The sequence below is a fragment of the Rhea pennata genome, chromosome 4 (assembly GCF_028389875.1).
Source record: "Rhea pennata isolate bPtePen1 chromosome 4, bPtePen1.pri, whole genome shotgun sequence".
Lineage (NCBI taxonomy): Eukaryota > Metazoa > Chordata > Aves > Rheiformes > Rheidae > Rhea > Rhea pennata.
In genome coordinates this window covers 32,512,932-32,536,162 of record NC_084666.1, presented here as the reverse complement: position 1 = coordinate 32,536,162, position 23,231 = coordinate 32,512,932, and the positions used below count along the sequence as shown (strand labels likewise).

Below are 23,231 nucleotides of genomic sequence, written 5' to 3'. Positions count from 1 at the left end.
GAAGGGATAATATGAAGCTGCAGAGACATGCTGAGATAGCCATCCTGGAAAGACTGTGTAATAGCACAGCCTTCTTTTATAATATGCAACATGTCACACATTAGTCAGTGCTTATGGCTCTGGCAGACAACATTAGTCTGAGCCACTGTCACAAGTATGTCTCTGTATGTACATATATTTCTTTAAGTTCTTTCTTCTCTCATTTCCTGAATTTCCTTCAGGAAATTTCTTCCTCATTTTCTTCTTTCCTAGAAAAGAAGGCACTTATGCTAGGGATCTTCTGTAGTTAACAACAACTGAAAAAGATTTGCAAGGGAGTATTCTTAAATAAGATGGGACTCTAGGGATATTAGGTCATTGACAGTTTTCTTCGTCTTTCAAAAGAATTGTAGGGTTTGGCCAACCTGCCTCTCATTTTACTGCTCCTCCTTGTGGTCAGACATCTTTAATAGCTTCTCAGGAGCCAGGAACAAGCAGACAATTGGAGTTTGCAGATGAATCTCTGTGTGATAAATCTGGTGTCAGAGCTGCCTGACCTGGGCAACCCAGCCCCATAGAGGCAGCTGAACTTTCTCCTCAGGAGCAGGTCTCTGACAAACTGCCTAATCCAGCCACATGTATTCCCCAATTTTTTTGACCCCAGCATGTGTATTAAATTGCATGAATTAAAGCAAGCATTTGATACACTACAGTAATACTTAGAACAATGACTTACAACCAGGATTGTTCTGCCAAGTCAGCGTGCCTGGTCAGCAAATTTGTTTTCAACATGGCTAAATATCTAAGTCAAATGGAACATGATGGATAAAAAACATCTTATAAGTGTATTCCATGCATTCTTTCATTTTCAGACATTCTCTTGAAACTTCTCTAGTTCATCACTACCTATTCATTGTAAGTTAATTGCATCTTCTATAATGAAAAGCAAGGGGGCTTGGACTCCTGCAACAATTAGTTCTACTAGAAGTAACAGGACATAGTTGTGACAGTTTATATGGGTGTTTCTTGACTGTAATAGACATTCCTCTCCTTTTTAACTAGAACCACAGATTAATTATGGGAAAAAAATCACATCTGCTAGACTGAGAAAGTGTTGATTCTTAGTTGTACTGTTACTTTAATTCATCACAAAGTCTGTCCTTGGAGTTATGTTGACATTATTGATGACAGCGATTCACCATCAGCAAGAATCATGTTTGTGTTGCATAGAAATGTACAGAATGGAATCTGCTTTTTTTTGGACAGAATTCAAAAATCCATTGTGGCAAGAAAGTGATTTTGGTGGGAGCTTGCATGGTAAATAAATGAAGTCTAAGCCTGATTGTCCTCTTAGGGATACAAGTAGAAGTATACTGATTCCACTGAAGCTGTGCATCAATATGCTGCTTTAGATCTCTCTAAAGTTCATTCAGTAGGATAGGGCAATGTTCTAAGATATCAGCTCTCAGCTCTTCTATATATAGGCAACAAATGTTACAGGTCTGCATCCTTAGGTCATGTAAATAATGTGGCCCTACAAATTAGGTTTAACTAATTTATAATTACTGCATATTTGGTCTTGCATGTCAGAGTTCCAAAAAATCACCATCCGATTTTGCTTTTACAGCACTAATTGTGCTCTCATGCAAGCACTGTAGCTGCTGAACTTTGTTTGCACAGATAAAATGATACTGATTAAAAACCTAATGTCACATTTGTAAGATGTATCTCAAAACCTAATGTCACATTTGTAAGATGTATCTTAAAACCCTAAGGGCTTTCCCCCCATCTTGAAATCAAGTATGTTTAATACATATTTGAAACTGTACAGGCTGTTTTACTTTAAGCTCCTTAGATTAGATTGTGTTCACTTTGGTTATTTTACCATAGCCATTAATCTAAAAAGAACTATTTGTTCCTTTGTGTACATGCAGCATGCCAGGATTTTTTATTACACTTCTCTTGCATCGTGCATTAATTATTTGTAACAGAGTGAAGCGAGTGCAAAGTATCATCATACCAGAATACCACGTTTCTCACCCACTCTGCATGGCAAAATTAGTGTTCAAGTTCCAGCACAATACCATCTTTAAGTTTTTAGTTTTTATTTTTCATGAATATTTGCAGCCTTTTAGGAACTAGTTATTTTGACATGCCAAAAATGAGTTTTAAGCTTTACAGTATTTACGCTGAGAATGTTAAGATTCTTATCATAAGAAGCCTGTAATCTAAAAGCATTTGAAAAATGAACACTAGAGTTGAACAAGTATCAGTGTGGACTATATTTCTTTAAAACTCAGGAAATTTTAGAACCTTCACAATGTTAATTGTCTGCCACTGGATGGTAAATCTCTGTCCATGATGAGGCGATAAAGAACCTATGTGATAGGATCTATTCCATAGTGTTTTTCTCCAGAGTCCCTTAGAGTCCCTTCTGGATGTTTACAGTGAGAGCTTGTAGTTTAGCCACTAAAGAGAAGATTTCTTCACAACGCAGGTATACTGTGGATTCTCTAATTTTAAATAGAGATAGCAATTGAGGTGGGAATCAACATAAATAGGGAATTGTGACAGAAATGTTTTAGTTGTTAAATTTTATTCATATTAATTTTTTGGTCACAGACAAAAATCTGTTGATTCTATAATATGGTGTATTTTCCTCTGTAGGATCTACAGAACTGTTTTCAAGAGCAGATACGACTTCAAGCCCAGGTGAGACTTCTGGAACATCGTGTGAAACAGCAGCAGTTGAAAATTATACAGCTTTTAGAGAAGAAAGAGATTCAGTACAATGACAGAGGAGATGAAAACAGTGTCATTGACTTGGGAGGAAAAAGACTGTATTCAGGTTAGAAATGAACTCATTCTTTTCATTTCCATTCATTGTAATGATACTCAGAAGCTTTAACACAATTAGGCCTATTGACATTGTTTTAAAAGCTCATAGAAAATTGTTTGTTTAAAACACAGTGTTCAGCTGTTACTCTGTTGCAGGGTAAAACTGCTCAACTCACGCGGTATAAATCAAATCAGGATCAAAGAGGTTTATTCATTTATTAATGGCACATAATTAAATATCAGTCAATGAACAATAAATTCAGAATCAGTATCAGCAATACAACAGATAAAACACAATACTGGACATTTACAAAATATTAATAAACAGTCACAAATTTCTAAACACCCTTCTGTAACTAATCTCAGAAAGTTCTAATCCTACATACAAACATTTACAGGGTTACATACGCAACACATGCCCCCTCTCAGAGAAAGCGTGGGTTACAAGCACACACACCTTCTTTTGAGAGTGTGGGTTCCCCCTACTTCCATGCACCTGCTAGAGGAGATTATGGGTGCTATAGCTTAGTGTGTACCCATTGCTGCTCCCTAAATCTGCTAATCCATATGCTGATGAGAAAGCATCCTACAAGTTCACATGCAAACACTTAAGATGTGGGACCCTGCTTGTTGCATATTTTCAGTGCACTAGCTGAAGAGCAAGCTGCTCATGGGGTTTGGCAGGAAGGATGCTCCATTAGGTCTAGACAGAGGTCTTGATGCTGGCAGTGTGACTGCTAGTGGTGTCAAACCTGGTTTGACTGCTGCTCTTTTACCAAGAACTCTTGCAATCACAAATTTTCATGTTTTTTTATACCTCTTTTCAAGCTGATTTCTCCTTTCCTCAGAAATCTCTTGGTAATTCCCTGGTTACCTTTTAATCTGGCTGATAACTAGCTTAAGAAAACATCATCATTGTTAATTTCTGATTTAGCATTGTCAGTTTAGGGGCAACCATCCTCTCAGAAAAGATAATTTCAGATGTTGTATTCACATACTGTGCACTCACATTCCTGTCTTATTAGCAGATGATATCTCACTCAAAATACTGTGCAAATACTCAACAGGTGTGATAGCTCAAAATTAGACTATGCTTGCTACAAAGACTATGTCTTTGAAGTGGTCTGGAAAATCCAAGTGGAGTAGAATATGGTAAAATGCTTTGCTTTCGATTTTTTTATTTTAAACAAGATATCATAACATAAACATGTTACACAGAAGCATTCCTTCTGCATTCCTTGTTTGGTAGTTTCTGGCTAGATTTTAAGGTCATGTTTTTGGCTGATAAGGCCTCAAAGGATTTGGGGGAATTAGCTAGCTTCCAGTCTTCTCCATCTCAGTTGCAAGCAGTAGTAATGTTCAAACTGATGTTTTTCCCAGTATAAAAGAGAACTGTTTATAAGAATACTATAAATAAAAACCAATATCTAACCATAAGATGTTAGTATAGATAATAATACGAAAAAGAATAGTAATCGAGAGTTCTAATAGCCTTTTCCTCATAAGAGGAAACTTGTTTCAGACTAAAATGGTTATGGGGAAAAATGTGTTTTTTATGGTTTGGCACAATGAAAGAACTGGCTTCTATTACAAAAAGGTAAATCATACTAAAGAATTATCAGATATAGAGCACCTATTGGAATCCTCAAGCTTTGAAGTATTCCCATCTAAGAAATTTCTAATGTATTCTTAATAATCTACTAAATGAAATATTATAAACTATTGTTGTGATGGAGAATATATTGGGCCTAATAACTCTTGGAGTTACCTTCAGAATCATTTAGCCTAATATGACTAAAAATATGATAAAGCAGCTGAACAAAATGACTAAGAAGGCCTCAGATAAAGCAGAGGATTTTAAATGCAGTACCATAAACCTGCTGTGATCTTTCAACAGAAACATTTTGAAAGCTGCCATGGTTAAAGATTTGTAGGAGTAAAATATATACAGTGTACACTTACTAATTGTTCAACTTTTTAAGAAGCTTACCTGCTGAATGTTGGCTGTATATGACACAGTCTTATGTCAAACAGCTAGTAGTTCAAGGGATATTTAAATATCTTAGATTGTCCATTTTATCACCAATAAAGATATTCTTCTGTCATAATATTACTTTTATTCCTTTAATACTGGAATATAATGTTTTATAGAAGATAGCTCAATATGAAAGTTTGAACCTAGCTTGAAAGCTGGAACTGGATTCCACTGCACAATAGTTTAAGGAAAGAATTTTAGTAATTCTTTGAAAGACAACAAAGGAATATGTTAGGAATGTAAAGAAGGAATACATTAGAGACTTTATTGCACAAGGGACAGCGCTGTCCCAACACATACTAGGTTCGCTGTATTCTGCTAATTAAGTAGCTCTTGTGAAATATGATGTCTCTGCATAATAGGAAAGATAATGACAGGCATCAAATCTAACAGTTGCCACTTCCAAAATACTCAACAACTAAACGTAAAGTTGGGTTTGCCTGGCACACATAATCCTCTTAATATAACTGTAAAGTCCCCGAGGCACCCATATTTACACATATAAACATAGCTTATATTATCTGCATCTAATTTTAATAATACTCTTACTGTTGCAACATTTTGACTGAGTTTGGTTCAACTTAGGACATAAGAGTTTCTAAAATACTGTATTTGAATTGTTTTTATATTCTCACCAGCATTTTGGTGGTGATCTGGTCCCTCTGCAATGAAAGAGGGCTAAGTGTGTTTGCTCAAAGGAGCTGGAGTGAGGCCCAAACTTTTTAAAAATATTATAAAACACCATCTAATCCAATAGCTGGATTGAAAATACAGCTTACAGGTCTGACTTATTCTTGGAGGTTTGTGCCAGTTTCTAGCTGTCCAGTGCTAGAGAGTCTAAACTTTTAAAATTTTGAATCATATTGTTTCAATTTACTTGTTGTGTTTATGCTTCTGGAATAAATCACAACATATAACAAGACATCACATATAATAAAGCATCATTAAAATAGAATTAAAAGCAGTTGTGAGTCTGACTTTTAAGTTATATTTATAGTTTATTTATGTATTCACTGTCCTGGAAAACTCTTCTTTATTATTATGGCTGATTCCCTCATTACTGAAAAAGATTATTAAAACCACACTTGGCTGAAAAGTCTTTGTCCTTTCTTTGCCAGCTGCTTGTGCCTAAGTTTATTTTTCAAATGTGGTTCTAAATGACAGAGTTGAGTTGTTGTTTCTGCTGGTTTTTTTTTTTTTTTTTTTTTTTTTGAGTTTCCATTATTTGTATCAATTTCATAGAAAATGTTTTTCCCTGCTGCTATTGCGCTATTTCATTTCATCTTCCCCTGCTGTAGCATTTTAATGTCAACAGAGCTGGATGATTTGGGATTAGATAGTAAGGGAGGAATACCACAGTATGGACACTTGCCTAAAATTAGAATATGTTTAAGTATTTTGCTAACCTCCTAAGCAAATTGTGGCCACAAGAAAAGCTATTTTCTATAAGCTAGTCAAGCATTCTCTACAAAGACAGCTTAGCTGTTTGTTATTTAAATCACTTTTTCTACTATAGTTGTTTCAAATCCTGGCATAGCTATTTGTTTTCAGTATAAACTGTTTATTTTCTCTGTCTAATCTTCACTGAGGCTTTCACTGAGGTGAAATAAAATAGTTCAGGAAGTTCCAAACTGGCCTGGAAGTTCAGCCAACACATTCATAAAGGTTTCAGGGAAAATCTTACAATTACTCAGTCCTACCTTTGCCAGGAAAAACAGAAATGTTGAAAATTATACATCTTTCCTGTATGACTGCTTGATGGTAGAATACATATAAACAAAGAATTCCTTTCATTTCTTAGTTAACTCCTAGGGGAAAAAGATTATACAATTACATTGCTGTTCACAAGCTCTGAATTTTTTCATTGATCTAAATGACGATTAGTCATTAACACCATTGTAGACAGACTGAAAAGAGTATCAAGTCAAAAAGATAATATTTTGAACATAAATTGCACGTTTTGGAGGGGCAGTCTTCTATTTATATTTGCTTCTACTTGGTACAAGGGACAGCAATTGTTTCCTTTTTCTAACTTTGGTGATTCCGTTCTCGTTTGTGGTAGTTCTTCTGTGAGCTGCTGGGCATAGAAGTCCACAGAGTTTTTAAAAAAGTTCTGGGTGTTTCATATGTACAGAAGCTATATGTTATCGTAACAGGATTCTAATGTGGATTGTACCATTGTAAATTAGAAGCGACTCCCTCTGAACTAGGGGAATTATTTTGCAAGTCTAAATGAAAACAGAAATAATACTATTTAAAAGTGGAAAAAAATTCTTTTAAACAAATTTCAAAATAATTACAGCTCAATAAAGTTTTAAAGCAATAGAAATACAAGAGAATGATGAAAAGTCATAAAAATACATTTGCAGAAGTATTTCCTTTTATTAGTCTGGTTCATATGTGACTGTTATATGACATGACATGATTTCTGTTATTGCCAGTAAGTATGGGACTAAGAGAACTGTGTCCAATGAATGTTTTGTGAACAGATTGTGCAGAAATCTACAATGATGGACATAAGCGAAGTGGATTTTATAAAATGAAACCTGTCCAGAGTCCTAATGAATTCCTTGCCTTCTGTGATATGTCTGAAGGGGGTGGCTGGACTGTTTTTCAGAGACGTTCGGATGGCAGCCAGAATTTTGATAGGTAGGTACTAGGCTTGGTCAGTAAAATTGAGAACAATGTAGACAAACTTGAAACTAGCTGGAGCTAAATTAAATATTAACGTTAGAATTATATGAGTAAGTTATTATCTCAGATAAAAGGTTACTCTGTAGTAATCCAGACTGTATCAATTCTGGCTCTGTCAAAGACTGCCTGGATGATCTCGTAAGTCTCGTAAGTCAAGTTTAGGTACTTAAGTAAGATCTAATTTTAAACTTTTTTTAAAACCCTTTTGATGAAGCTGTTCCATTGTGTACAGTGTAGGATGGAAGGACAGATTAATACAATATCCTTGAAGTGGGAAGACATCACTTCTAGTCTTTGTCTTATTGCTGGTGCATTTTACAAGAGGACACTTTAATGTCAAATGTATTAACAGTCACTGGAGCAAGAATTTTTAATGGCTAGTAAAGGACTACATTGTCTTTCACAAACAGTAAAATGTAAAAAAGTAAGTGCGTGAACAATCTATTTGAAATAAGATACCATCAGCAAATGAGTCTGAGCATTACAAAGTAGTTTTTAGCTAATGGTAAAATGCCTCCAGGAGAAATAAGATAGATGAGCACTTGATTTGTGTACCTCCTTTTTTTGAGTCTTTTGCCAGCACTCAAGCATTTGAGGGAATGTCCAGAAGTTAAGCTTCTGGTCCTCTGAGATTTTAATATAAAATAAATATTTACAGATGCAACAAGGAATTTTTTTAGGACCACAGTTTTGCCCAATTTGCCTTTTAGGTATCTGCATCCTTCTGTGGATCTGGATCTTAGCAGCATTTATAATTACTATAGCTAAATTTACAATGCCCGTATGAAATAGAGAGAGAGAGGATCCCTACAGTGGATGAATAGCTGCAATCTGGCCAAGAGAAGACTTCGCAATTCTTACTTCATAAATGGAGAAAGTTAGGAGTAAGGTCAGGCAAGCTCTTGTAAAGCATCTCTAGCAGTTCACAATTGCTACCACCACACACTGCCCATTCCTCTGCCTTGTCAGAAGCTACCAGCTATTTCAGGCACAGAGGCTGCTTTCTGTTATGACTGTCTGTCCACAGCCTAATACTTTCACCTATTGGTTGAAGCATGGTTGCTTCTCACCAAGGAAACAGAGAGTGTTTTTGTTCCCATTCAGACATGTCACGAAGCCAAAACCACTGAGAAAATCTTTCAAAGCCACTGTAGACAGAGAAAAGATTTGCTGCTTTTAATATACATAATATTCTTGAAACTATGCACAAGCCTGAGTTCAAAAAATGTTAGACTCAGTCAATAATTCAAAGCTGGAAAAAGCTTGCTAATACCTCAATTTACAAAATTATATATCTAGCTGCAGGAGTTTCATAGCTTCACCAAATCACAGAAAATAAACAATACTTGTGATACCCCCCACACCTTAATCTATATTCCCTGGATTTACCTAGGAAAAATGTTTTCACTTTGTGTAAATTGTGTTATACCAGAGATCAGACTAAGTTAATGCAATTTCTTCTGGTCTTAAAATCCATTAATTTTAACCCACTTTGAATGTACTTCTGAGGACTACTCTTTGGACTAGGCTTCAGTGACAAGCATATTGTGGGATTCAGCCTTTCATACATGTGAAATAGAAATAATTTTGTGTAGATCAATAATAAATAATTAATAATAAGATAATCAAATCTAAAATATTCCTTTATTAATGTTCTGATATACTGTAAAATAGGAAACTACAAACAGTTCAGCACAGAGCCACCAAGATGGTCAGAGAGTGGCCCTGCTTAAGCAGGAGGTTGGACTAGAGAGTTTCTGGGGTCCCTTCCAAGCTGAGTTATCCTATGGTCTACGATCCTAGGTTGGGTAACCATCCCAACAAACTTATCTTTTTGATAAATCAGTAATTCACCCTCTCTTTCAGAGTCTGGGCTGACTATGAAGAAGGCTTTGGAAATTTTGTTTTGGCAAATGGTGAATATTGGCTTGGAAATAAAAATCTTCATTATTTGACCAGTCAAGGTAAGATTTGTATTGTAACTACAGGCTTCCTTGGCTGCTTTGTCCTACAGATCTATAGACTATATCATAGAAACTGTAGACCTGTAAGCCAACGATCTAGAGGCTATAATCTGTTCCTGTTTCTTTGCTCTTTTTTTTAACCTTTTCATTAGCATATATCCTGAGTTGTATGGGCCTTTCCAAAGGTTGCAGGAGAACAAAACACATCAGAATTTTTCTTTTGCAAAAAAAGATTCAAAACTGTCATTAGGCTGATGGCATGCAGGGCGCCCTTGCAAAATGGGGACTAGCAGACGGCGATATACCTTAAAAGAATTGTCTTTGCCCTTTTTGCAGTCAGAATCACTAATAGTCTGGACTCAGATACTATGCTGCACCATTTCATTTAGTCAGGACTTCACATGATTGCATAGGGTATAACATGATGGTAAATCCAGGCCTGTCCTCTTGACTAGCCTAAGCTAGTCTTAGAATGCTATTTCCATCTTTCTAGTAGCCACTTATTCTAAGATAACTTCTGCTCCACTATAAATTACTGTGTATTAAAATTTATCCATCAACTTAGCCAGCTAATCTTTATGGAAATCAATGCCATGATTTCTTTACTGATACTTCTAGATTAAAAGTAACTCAGGTTTATTCATATATGCTGCAATCACTATTCATATTGCAGTATAGATAACTACTTTGAGATCCATAACAGCTTGCACTGAGACCTTTCCCTCTTTGCTCATTCAGCTCTAGCCATGATGAAGATTAGGTCCGTAAGTGGGAAATGTGTAAGTGGAAACAGAAAGTAATATATGTAGATGGGGCCAGATCTTCAGGTCTTGTAAACTGACACTGCTGAAATCAGTGAGCTTTGCATATGTGTAACTCTTTTATCTTCAGAGGAATATAAATCTTTCATTTCCTCAGAGGTAGGGTTATTGTTTGATTCTCACTCTCCTTCCATTACCATCTCAAATACATTACTAATATATAAAGACTATAAAGGCTGTTTTTTGGTCCTCCCTGGAAAATACGCATTGGTATAATTCTAAAATTTTGGAAGATGAACTAGACCCATGAAATCAAAGAATAGCAAGATAATAAGCATAATGTAAGAAGATAAAAAATGTAAAATGTGCTGTGACAATATAGATAATATTCATGATAAAGACATATAATTAGCATTTTCATCTTTTGTTATAATACTCCTCTGAAAAATAACAAGATAGGTGAGTTTAATAAAAAATAATTTTTATTGTTATTTCTTAAGGGAACTATACTTTAAGAATTGATCTAACTGATTTTGAAGGAGAACGGCGCTTTGCACAATATACAAGATTCAGAGTTGCAGGTGAAGAGGTAATAATATGCTCAATAATGACTAGAGGTTTTAGAGAAAATGCGTATTTTGTAGACAGCCCATATATGTAGATTCTCTAATTTTACAAAGGTGGTTTATCCAGACTATCATATTTTTGTTCTTACAAATGCTTGGAATTTTCCAATATGTAGTAATAGCAGTTTACATTCATACACTGATTTCATAGTTTATAAAATATATGAATCATTTGGTTGAGCAGTCATGAATAAAAGCAGTTTTTCAATTTTTGTGATACTACCAATGATAATAGTAAATGATGTTTTGATGTGTAAATACAGCAAACTAATCTGCAATATTGTTTTTATTATGTCATTTATACATAAAGTTATTGACAAAATTTATCCCCGGTAAACATATTGGCACCCTTTCATTATCTAGTATACAGTGCTTAAGTGACATGACATTTCTGAGCATGTAAATAGCAGCAAATGGAAGCGTTTAGTTTCATTCTTGTGGTTCCACTGTCTGACATTTGAAGGGTTAAACCTATGTATTAGTTGACTTTTTTTTTTCTTCACATTCTTCATTAGCATTCATATGAGATGAGTTGTGGTGAATACTCGGGCACAGCTGGGGATTCTCTTACTGGGGGTTTTCACCCTGAAGTAAAATGGTGGGCTGATCATCGAGGAATGAAATTCAGTACTCGAGACAGGGACAATGACAACTATGAAGGGAACTGTGCTGAAGAGGAGAAGGCTGGCTGGTGGTTTAACAGGTATTTTGAGTTTATATCAGTATTGTTAACTATTCCACTTTATATTTATTCATACAGTAATAACATATGGTAGAAGATAGGATTGGAATCCTTATTATACTTTCAGTTTGCTCTTGACCCCTACCAGACATCTAAGGCCTGGTGTGACTGAGTCTCACCTTAGAACAGACAACACCTACTACACCATTCAGGTTGATCTGTGATATGATATTTGCCACAGGCTTTGGCTTCATTTGAAAGTCCCTCTTTGTTATCAGACTATGAAGAGGAGAGAGTTCTGCCTCTTTAAAGTAACCAGTCTTTACACAAGTAGGCCATGTAGACTTTGCAGATATATCCCTGTTGTATCTCATTCTTGCATTTCTCCTACATTTCGCTAGACCAGATGTGACAGTACTGCAGAATACCTGACAAGTTAAGCTAGTGCTGGGTTAATGAACCTGAAGTGCTAGGGACACTTTTGTTTTTTTTTTTTTTTTTTTTATACCTCAGTTCACAGCATTTCATTCCTGTTATTCCTTCTATATCAAGATGGGAATGCATCCACTCACTTTCTGCCAGTGAGCATGACTCAGCTGGGAAGAAGATTTCTTTAATTAGGATGCAGTGAAAGAATTAAAAATCCTGCTTATAAAACTGATAGCCTTAGCATTGTCATATGCAGCTAGATGCATATAGCCACATAATAGAGGTAAAAAATATAACTCAGAGAAGCATATTACTCTCTCACTGTGATCTCAGTTCACTTGGCAAGAGCTGCCAGGCTGCATCAATCTATTGTTTCTCTCTGTTGTGTCATCCTTTTTTTCTGTTTTTTAACAATCCATTTCCTAAATCCAGTTTTCATAAGCAGTCTATGACCAGTTTAGCTGATGTGATGTAGCTAGTATCTCACTTTGTTTCACGAATATATTCCAGCGATGGGGGGTCAGCAGAATCTTTGAGATATACAGAAAAAAAATCACAGGTGGACTAAGTTTTTTACAGCCCTCACGACAGCTAAAACACTAAAAGGAAAAGGAACTATGCTGGAGACTCTTTTCTCATAAAATCACAATTTTTGTGGATATAAAGCAGTATGCAGACCTCAAGTAGTCTAAAACTGTAACACCATGCCAGAGAGTTCATGAATGATGTAAATCATCAATCACTTTTAATCAACTGCATAAATTTTTCTCTCTTAAAAAATTTTTGCTTTTTGTGATTGGCCAAGACAAAAAAATCAATCTCTTTGCAAAAGTAGAATTATGGCAGACCTTGATAGTTATTAATACTTGTAGTTGCTGCTACATAACTACTAAAGATAGCTAGCTCCTACCAGGCTAGTTCCTATTAGGGCTGTGGATTTGTTGCTGTTAAAGTGACAGTCCATCTAGATAATGAAAACAAGTTGCTACTTGGCTGCACTGGCTTGCTACTGACTTTCTTTTACTGTTAAGTCTAATGTAAAACTGAATACTGCAAAATACTAGAAAATTTCCATGTCCTAAAATCCTACAAGAACAGTACTGACAGGCAGAATGAAAAGAAAGCACTCAGAACATGTATTTGTCATGCACCGATTAGCAGATAAAGAGGGAATTAGAGCTCTTGGCTGGTTTGTATTGGAGCGCCCATCTATGAAGGAGTTTTTTACAAGCAGCTCCATGCTATCTGGACTAATGAAACATAAAAACATGCAGATAATATGAATACCAGGAGAAATGATACAAGTGAAGCCACATGGAAATAGCCTATGTCTATTCACTAGAGCTCAGCACTTGTTTGCCTGAACTTCTACAGAAAATGTCCTCTCTGCATTATGTTATAAGGAAAGAGATTTTCATGTTGGATGCAAATCCACAGAGCTAGGTTCTCTCTAGCACTACATCCAGTTCATAAGCCTTCCTATATCCAGGACACTGTGAAGATCAGTCAGTTCAGATCTGGTAAGATCCAAGCTAACTAGTGTAGCTGGACATGAGCTTAATCTTTCCCAAGCCTGCCCAGTTTTAGTTACGTAGAACATGGATGCTCAAAGTAATCAGCCACACATCAAGTTGGGGCTACAGATCTTACTAGCTCACGTGGAGACAGCATAGCCATATTCATGTGGGGCTGTCCTGGATTTAAAAAGCCCAGATAGAATTCAAATTTTCTTCAGAGAACCAACTCCATCTCTCTGCATCTGTCGTACAGTGAACATAGAATCACATAAACTGTCCATCAATAGCTGAGAGTGGACTGTACTATTGAAACTATTGCAGTACAGGTTTTATCTTTACAAATTAGCTATGACAAAGAAAGGAGAACACAGGCTAACTTTAAGGTGTCTATTGACTTGTCAATAATGAGCGCTACTTCAAAATATCAAGCTTGTTGTTTCTTTTGCATGTCTAGTTACTTACAACTGCAATCAGTCCATTACAGAATACTGTGTATTTTTGCTATTAGTACTTCTAATTTAAGAGTTGCTACCAGCTCATTTTGCTGCTGATGAAATCAACTTCTGCCTGTTTCCATCAAAAGAAGGAAAAGAAGGGATTCAGTTGATTGAGATACCTCTTACCAATTATGATTCTTCTAATGAAATTGCGTTTATTCAAAGTAAACAGTATTCCTGCTCAAAACAAATTTGTATGACTATAAAGCTCTGACACAGGCTAGACATTCTCAAATGCAAAGTCACGTTTGATATCTGCAGATTTTAAGCTTTTAACTAACACATAGCCAAAATTCAGCTTAAAAACTGTGAGGAATGAACAGGCATATATATATGAAAATTTTCCTATGAGGCTTTTGCCAGTTTTTCTATTTCAGTTCTCTGTAACAGTTGTTAATAAAGTGTAAGCAAAGCAAAAGAGAGTAAGATTTGCCAGTAATAATATCCACAAGGTTTATTTGAACTGTTTTCTGTTTGAATATTTTCTGAAGTCTGCATTTGAAATCCATCGCAGTGCCTGATAGCTAGGTATTAACAGCACTAAAAACAAAATACTCAGTTGGCAGATAAGCTGATTCATTACAGTGTGCTGCAAAAGAAACAGCTGCTTTGCTCTCCATATGGTCACATAATCATCTAAACGTCCTTCTTTCTCATAAAAACCAAATGAGTATCAAAGCTGTTCTGATACCTAGTCAAGCTTTTGGGTATGGCAAAGTTTCTTTACAATTACCACTGTATTTAATACACATTACATTACATACAATATGTATATATGTATACAATATGTGTATAATACACACTTAACAGTATTTTTGTTTCCATGTATTAAAGGACGAAAAAGGAATGTACTTTGTGTAGTCAAATAAAATGCCAGCTCTGATGATCCAGTGAATTGGTATATGTATGTTTAACGAGCTGTGAGATTTGATCTATCTGTAAATAGAAGCCAACGGTTTAACAGGCAAATGGATGGTGGTATTCAGATTTTGTCATATGAAACACTATGTGGGGATAACTGCACAACTTAGAGGAGTTACTCGGAAACAACAAAACATACACTTTCTTTTCCAGAGTTTTGCTGCTTACATGCCATGCTCGTACACATGACCTGAACAACTCTGGAATCATTCTGTACTGAAACAGATTGTCAGGGAAGGCTCAGAGACCTAGACAGGTCAGAGAAAGAGTGCAAAGAACAAAAATAACTTTTGGTTCATTTGCAGGTGTGCCCTAATTCAACTGTTACTGTTTAGGGGCATTGAAGTTCACAAATGCAAATTTCTGCAGCTGTCAGACTGGGCTCTTATCAACGTGGTGATCTTCTGACTTGCACAAAAACTGCAAATGTTTGCATGTTTTCACCTCATTCTTATTTATGTTTTCCTTTTTTTTTCCGGCAGGTGTCACTCTGCCAACTTGAACGGGTTGTACTACAAAGGGCCCTACACAGCGGTGACAGATAATGGCATTGTTTGGTACACTTGGCATGGGTGGTGGTATTCTCTGAAATCTGTTGTCATGAAGGTCAGACCAGTAGACTTTGAACCTAATATTGTTTAATTATTTTATTAAGATGATTTATCTAGTTAATCTTTCAGCAAATCTACCCAAATTAAAACACATGGGCAGACTTTTGCTTCTCATCTACACCTCTATAAATCTGGAATAATTCCTTGACAAACAATAGTTTTTCAGATGTAAATGAGAAGAAAATCTGGCCTAGGCATATGTATATACATATACTACTACTTAGATGTGTACAGGATCTTTTTTAAAGGCAGGAGCTCACCCAGAATTAAGGGCATCTTTGTTAACACGGAGAATTTTTGGCTTGTGCAGTAACTACAAGGCCTTTTATCTTTTTAACAACAGAAGTCTTATTTATGTTTTCCTTTTCTTTCCCATCATTCACTTTTCAGCTCCCTGTATGTGCAGTGGAAGCACCAAATGGCTCATACTACTTTGTATTTTTTCCATCAGGATGATATTTTTATATAAGTCTTTGCACTCTAATGGAAGTCTCTATATTGCCTTAAAAATTACAATGAATTGTATGAATTACACCCAAAATCTGTGTGAAAAGAACCTTAAGGTTGCCTTTCTCAGTGGATAGAATATACTTTTTTAGAAGGAATCAATGCTTTAGAGGAAGAGTTGTTTATAAATTCCTCTGATTTATTTGATGTTAACACTGCATACATAGCATGCATATAATGTATTAAGAACAAGGCAGGAACTGAAGGAACAGAGACACTACCAGGCTAGAATCAATTGATTCCAGTATATAAAAGTTCATTGTGTCTGTCTCTGCTGAAGCATTCCTAAAGCTGGTCACATTATTTCAATCAAATGTTTTTTAGATAGTCACTAATTATGCTTTCCTTCTTTTTAGTAATAAGCTAGATATCCTGGACTTTAAGATACTGACATCTGAATTTTTGCAAAAGGCTGAATACCAAAAACTGCAACTGATTTTCATGTGAGCTGTGCTTTGAATGCACACTATGATAATGCATATGTAGATGGTACTGTGTTTCATGTGCACTTTTAATTCTGTGTTTTAGAGGCTTTTAGTACTTGATTCCATAAATTTTAACTTTCTTTAAGCATTGGTCAGTCTCCAAGGCTGTCCCATTTTGAATGTCCTTTCCAGTCACTTCTACGTGTTTCTGCTTCTAAGCCTGTATCTTCTCCTTTTCCTATATCCTCATCTTGATCCTTGGGCTTCTCCCTTTCTTATGCTACAGATGCATATTTTTCTGCTGCGAGAAGAAACTTGAGAGACTCAACTCAGACATTTTTCAGTTCTCTCCTTCCTAAAATAATTTTGCTTTTGTGATTATACTACCAGTCTCTGTCTTTCTGTCTGTCCTTTGAACCTGGTCCCAACTTCAGTCATATTTAACATAACTGAGAATAACTTGCCAACCTAAAGGTCAATTCATATCTATATTGACATGAATACAGCCAGTCGAATGTGGACTCACTGCATTGCCATTATTCCTTCCATTTCCATTCTCCAAGAACAAAAGTTTGGTAAGAAAGAGTCTGTGAAGGAATCTAACAGAATAGGAGAGGGAGGATGTGCTGAAGAGCTGAAAAAAAAAAGAGGTGCATATAAAAACATGTATCCCACTCATGAAGATAAATCAGATTGCACATAAATGAAATGGGGATGTAAGTACGGAAAAAAATGAAGTTTGAGCAGGAAAAAAGAATATTAGCATGCATAGAAGGTGTTGATAAAAATCTGCAATATACAGGCTTTCAGTTCTGTGGGTTTTTTTTGTGATGATGGCAGATATTCCAGACAATAAAACCTCTTTCTCAAAGTATCAACAGATATTCTGCTAGAGGTATCTAGCCTTTAGCACATCACTGTACCCCTGAATGAGATCACCAATGTATAGCGCTAGAACTGCTTATTTGAAGCTTTCTTTAATCAGTTAAAACAAATTAAATTCCGTATCTGACGGGAAGACATCCAGGCTTACACACACACACACACACACACACACACACACACACACTATACATATGTATACATACATCTAGATATATAATCAGCATTCAGTATTAAAGCAGAACATCTGATAGGTATTTCTATCCAATTTTATTACTGAACTTCAAATGGGTCCCTCAATAACTCTATGAGCACTCTATAGGTATGAGTCATTAAGAATAAGATGGAATTTTTAAAGCAGTTTATAAAGATGTTATAAGTACAGTATTTCCCATTCCAGAATTTCCCATTCTATGTAAAAACACAGATGACATGATGCAAGAATTGTAAAAACACCCTTACTTTTTCACAGGAAAATGGAAAGAAGATTAGCTCATATATTTGGAGAGTATCAAGCCAGATCATATTGCACTTAATGTAAATATAAGACATGGAGGATTTACGTACAGCAAAGTTGGATCTCTAGCATACAAAAAAACCTCTTACTAAGATGTACAGATTGTGCTGATAAAATCCGCAATATTTATCTTTTTTGCTGCAGCATAAATCCATCCTCCTTTTTGTGAGAATGATAATGAAATCTTTCAGCTGAATTAGAACACTTCTCATATTTTAATGTAAAACTTGCAAGGAATAAAAGTTGACTCCCTTCCTCTCTCGGAAATTATACAAAGAAAGAGGAACAAATCTTTCTTTGTACATGTTAAAATGCATTTATATGTTGTTTACTTGGACTGCATGTTCTTCAGAACAAGGACTTGTCTGAAGAACATCTATCATACTGTTAGCAATATGCAAATACAATATTTAATTCGCATCATGTTTCTATAGCCTTTCTTTATGTAATAATTGCTTTTGGCAACATGAAAAACATAAGAAAAGTCTTGTAATTCAAAATGGTAATATAATTGTTCTTAAATAAACAAAATCTTTATTTTGAAAGGACAAGTTTAAATAGCTACTGAAGAAGAGCTTGGAAGAGAAACCACAAGAATTCCTTTCTCTGCCTGGCATGGTCTGCTAGTATTAATTTATTTCCTCGACAGGTATGAACATGTTCTAGAGGAATCTTTATTTTTAAAGATAGCAGAACAAAGGCCTGTTTGTTTGTTTGTGCATTAGACAGAACTACATAATAGCTGAAAGTTTACATATATCACTTCTTATAAATCATATAACCCAACAGAATAAGAACGATCAAGAAAATAACAAGGAAAATGGTTTGCCAGTCATGATTAATAAACAACATAATCATAGCTACCAGTAATGTGTAACAAAAATGCCTCTTTTTGTAATATTTGTTCAAGGGAAACATCTCTATATTTTCAATTATCTATTTCTGTTTTCTTCATTTTTCTTAACATTTAGGAGATTAAAAGAATGAAAACTAGAAGCCTAAGTGAATTAAGGGAATGGTAAAAGGGCCTTATAAGCAACAACATCTGTTTTCTCTAGAACGTCTACTATGTTGTGGCAAAAAGATGAGGTACCACAAACTGGTCTATACCTCTTTAGTATTCTTCTTTGCAGCTCTGCTGCCTAGCTAGAGGCTTCCTCTCCCCACCATTTCCCAGACAGTTATCCCTAACACCAATTCTTGAACCCCTTTTCAAAATGTAACATTCTGTTCTGTCACAGCCACTTGTTATCCTAGCTGTCAGCAAAATAGTTCCCGCCAGAAAGAGGAATCTAACCACAGCTTCCCAAATCTCTGAGCATTCTCATCATATTCCTTTAATTTACTCCTGATTAGTGCAAAGGCAAAAAGAATGCAAATGCAACTTTTTATACCCTCTCCCCCCCACCTTTTAGTAGTCTTAAGTGCTCTTTCACAGTTGTGGAAGAGCGGAAAGAGTAGAAAGTATCCAGGAAAGTATCCTGTATCTAAATTTTCAAAAGCGTACACTTAGAAATTTCTTGGTTTGTGTTTTAAACTGTCTATTAGGAGGATGACGTAGAAAACAAAAAATAGAGCTGTTCAAAACTAGGAATACTTTGATAATGAAAATAAGCATATGCTTGCTGTTTCCTCAGCATATGTCTGGGAAAACAGCAAGGTTTCAAACATTCAACCAAAATCCATCTGCTTATATGTTAAGAGAGAAAGAAGTTATTATTTTCTGTTATTTAAAATGTTTTTTCATTTTCTGCTTAAGAAGATAATTTAATACTTTACAGTAACAGTTGCACTTTGATGCTTCATTAGCATTTTGCCGAAAACAGCGTTCATCCAAAATCACCTTTTCTATATCCCTGAGGCCTGTCTTGACCTTAGTTTAGTGCAAGATGAAACCCAGCTTGTCATTGCTACATCTTCAATTAACTAAGACAGTCCTTGTTAATCCTACCCTAATGTTAAATACATTGCATCAAAACTAGAATGCAGCTACCCAGGTACTGATTACACAAGGCCAGGGCCAACTTCATATATTTGTTTGCTTACAAAAGAACCAAGTTATAGCCTTAGCAAAGAACAAACAAACAAACAAGGAAACTGTAGCTTATCTTTTTCTCCTCCTTTCCTCAGCAACTCACAAATACTTCTTAAGTTTCTTTTACCTGCCACCTAAAGAGTCTAGGCTTCCTTCCTTCCCTCCTTCCTTCCATTCTCAATGGGATCTCAGAGATCTTTAATCTCTGACCTTAGCCATGGTTTGCATACACAGCTGGTGAACTCCTGGTTTAAAGAACCTGGGTAGCTCTGAGGTTCTGCAGAAACTGAGCAAAGGCTTTAAGAAACTAAATTTTGGACTGAAAGCACCTAAAATAGCCATTACGCCTCTAAATCCATTGTGGGAATCAGTGCCCAGTCTATCTTATAGCCAGATTGGACTGAATTATTGTAATTAATGTATCACTGGACATTGCAGGGAGGAAGGTGAGCAAATCGCCCTTAGAAGTATGTGGGTCTCACTGATAGTTACATGAATGTCACTGCTTCCAGTTTTGCTGGCCAGAGTTCAAGGTTCCAGTTTTCAATTCATGGCCTCCCATGCCATTGCGAAGTTATACTGCCACAGGAGCCATGGGGCTGGCACTTTCTACAACGTGACACTTCATACTAAATTAGCTAAACACACACCAGCAACATGTGAGAGCAGAAAGGCTTTTATGTAAGTGATATCCTGCACTAGATGGTGCTCTGTACATGTTGTAATTTCTTAGGCAATACCTCTTTTGTAAACTAGTACAAACATTTCTTACCATCAAGTTACATAATTTACAAGATTATGGGAAATAACATCAAAAGTGCTTCAGTGACTTAATTCACTTTTGAAATGAAGCACGAGTTCCTAACAATACCTAAAGCCTATGGAAATTTTTAGCATCTAATTATCTTTAGGTATGTCACACTGAAGTAGTTAAATTATGGTCTCTTTAGTTTAAAAAGCCTTGCATTTATGTGTTACAAAAAAAGTTCATATCTTCTGCTGATTAACGAACAGAAACAAAACTATGAAACTTCCAAACAGTACCTGAACTAATATATCTGCACTACTATATTCCTGCTGTCATCCCTCCACTGCTCTTCCTCAACATGGTCTCCTTCTATTTTTCATATCTCAACTACACTCAAGTTGGACCTATACTGGAGTTAGACACATCTTTATATCATAATACAGATAATAATGCATTTGTAAGTTCCTCATGGCCAGGAAATTAAGATTTTGTGAACACTTGTGGCAGGATAAATTAAGTGCCTGTGCCATAGTGGATTATATAGTGCCTGAACTCACTGCAGGGAGAACAGCAAATCCATCTCTTGCCAAAATGCCATCTGGGACAAACACCCTTGCTGAAATTGGGGGTCATTCATGTGGTACTCAGCAAAATTCCTGCTGCATGTAATAGTTTGAAAGCCTTCCAAGTCTCTCTCAATAGACTAGTGTCTAAGTTTGAATTATTAACACTTGCAAAATATAAAAACATTCTGTCTTGTGATAAAGGTGATTTTATTGATTTTTATGCATTTTATTTTCTGTTTCTAATAACTTTTAATTACTCATTGTAAATGTCCCGTAGAAGTTTTTGAAATAATGCTCACTGAAATTGTTCCAGTCCTGTCTCTCTCTGTCATTCAGCATGCTTAATTTAAAGACCTCAGCAGACAGTTCTCATCTATTTCTCCTATTGCTTCTTCCTAGTAAGGGGTTTAACTGCTTCTGACATGGTTTTGCTACCCCTCTGAGTCAATACAATGAAAAATCAATTCAATCTTGAAGAACACAAGTCATTCTTAACCTGAAATTTCTAAGTAAAAAGTTCTAGAGTAGTGAAGGAAGGGAAGGGCTTCCTTTTTATGTTTACACAGCTTGAAGAAAAGTCATTAATATTTGTAAACCAGAACAGTTTCAAATTCTACTTTATTTTTCTCTTTAACTCTCCAATGAAAGCCCTGGAGCCTTTATACCTGGCTTAAAAGTCTCATATATACGATACTAACAAGAAAATATACTTTAAAGCATTACATACTGGACACCTTCCCAGTTACATAGTGCTCAACTTGATTTTTTTCAAAAGAATGAACAAAATCAACCTCTGATGTAAGTCAAATGAGTCCAATAAAATTACACTGAATTTGGTCTGTCATCTGTTCCTCAAGCAGATCATCTGCGTTGTATCTGGAAGAAAACATGGCTTTAACAAGAAATCCTTTCTAATATTCTAATTAAAAAAGTATCAGTCATAATCATTATAGAGCATTCTAGTTTATATCTCAGATACTCAGACATGAATTGGTTTCAGTCAGTATAGCTTCATTACACTTGGGAACATAGCCCTGTAAATCTGTATGTGGCCTGTAAGTTGTAAAATACTAATGATTCATAATCTTCTCCCATGTTACAAGAACAAGAAAAAAATCCTTACGTGTGCTCAGCTGAGCTAGAAATAAATAAGAATGCACATGACATCTCTGACTTAGCTGTTGATGCATGTGACAACAGGCTTTAAATTCTCTATGTAGGGCTTACAATGTCCCTCTTGCTATATATTAATTAACCATCAAAAACAAAATTCCAGAAAAATGAAGATACCCTGCAGCTTTTCAAAGAACAACGTCACTGAAGAAGATGAATGAGCATCAAGCTGTTCAACATAGGAAGAGTGCCAGATATAGAAAAAATATATATATCAAATTCACTTTTGAGGTCTTTTGGTACTAGCATATTCATCAAAAAGTGATTTTAGGGAAAATATAGGCTTCCTTAGAGAACAGCACTACCATAATGTTTCCAGCTAGTGAAATATAACTTATGTGGGTATTTACCTATGTTTCTTACTTGATGTGCTTCTTCATCTAAGTCAGCTTTAAAAAAATACTAAACTCTGTTCCACAGACCTCACTTATGAAAAGCTCCTTTGGGGAATACAAAAGACTGTTTCATTAAAAAAACATCCTGTGTTATGGCTCCTTGTTATATCAGTGAGACTACAGATATTTCTGAAGAACTCAGTGGAAGTCGATGCCTGGCAGCTACGTTGTCTCTGTTATTCACCTTTATTTTACCTACAGTATCTCCTTTCAGTTGAACAACGCTGGAACCAAAAATGTAAAATGAGACACAAGAGAAGTCAGCTGCTAATAAAAGGTTCCACTGTCCTTTCTTGCTGACCCACTAATTAAAATGCAAGCAACTCTGAAGCCAGAGGGAGCCTTCGTTGGGGTATATTTATATTTAATCATTAAAATATTAAGGTTATAGTAGACTGCTTCTTGGAAATGTGACATAAATCCTCAACT

The 23,231-nt window shown here is 35.6% G+C and overlaps 1 protein-coding gene across 5 annotated transcripts in view; it reads left to right on the top strand.

Moving 5' to 3' along the window:
• FGL1 (fibrinogen like 1) overlaps positions 1-18,817 on the top strand; it is a 37,631-nt gene extending 18,814 nt beyond the window's left edge. For all 5 annotated transcript variants that reach the window (XM_062575649.1, XM_062575646.1, XM_062575648.1 and 2 more), the window contains 6 exons: positions 2,647-2,827; positions 7,342-7,501; positions 9,413-9,510; positions 10,772-10,860; positions 11,413-11,600; positions 15,426-18,817. In XM_062575649.1, coding sequence (XP_062431633.1) covers positions 2,647-2,827; positions 7,342-7,501; positions 9,413-9,510; positions 10,772-10,860; positions 11,413-11,600; positions 15,426-15,585 — 876 coding nt within the window. In that variant the 3' untranslated portion in view covers positions 15,586-18,817. The remainder of the gene's footprint in view (positions 1-2,646; positions 2,828-7,341; positions 7,502-9,412; positions 9,511-10,771; positions 10,861-11,412; positions 11,601-15,425) is intronic.
• Positions 18,818-23,231: the final 4,414 nt, after the last annotated feature.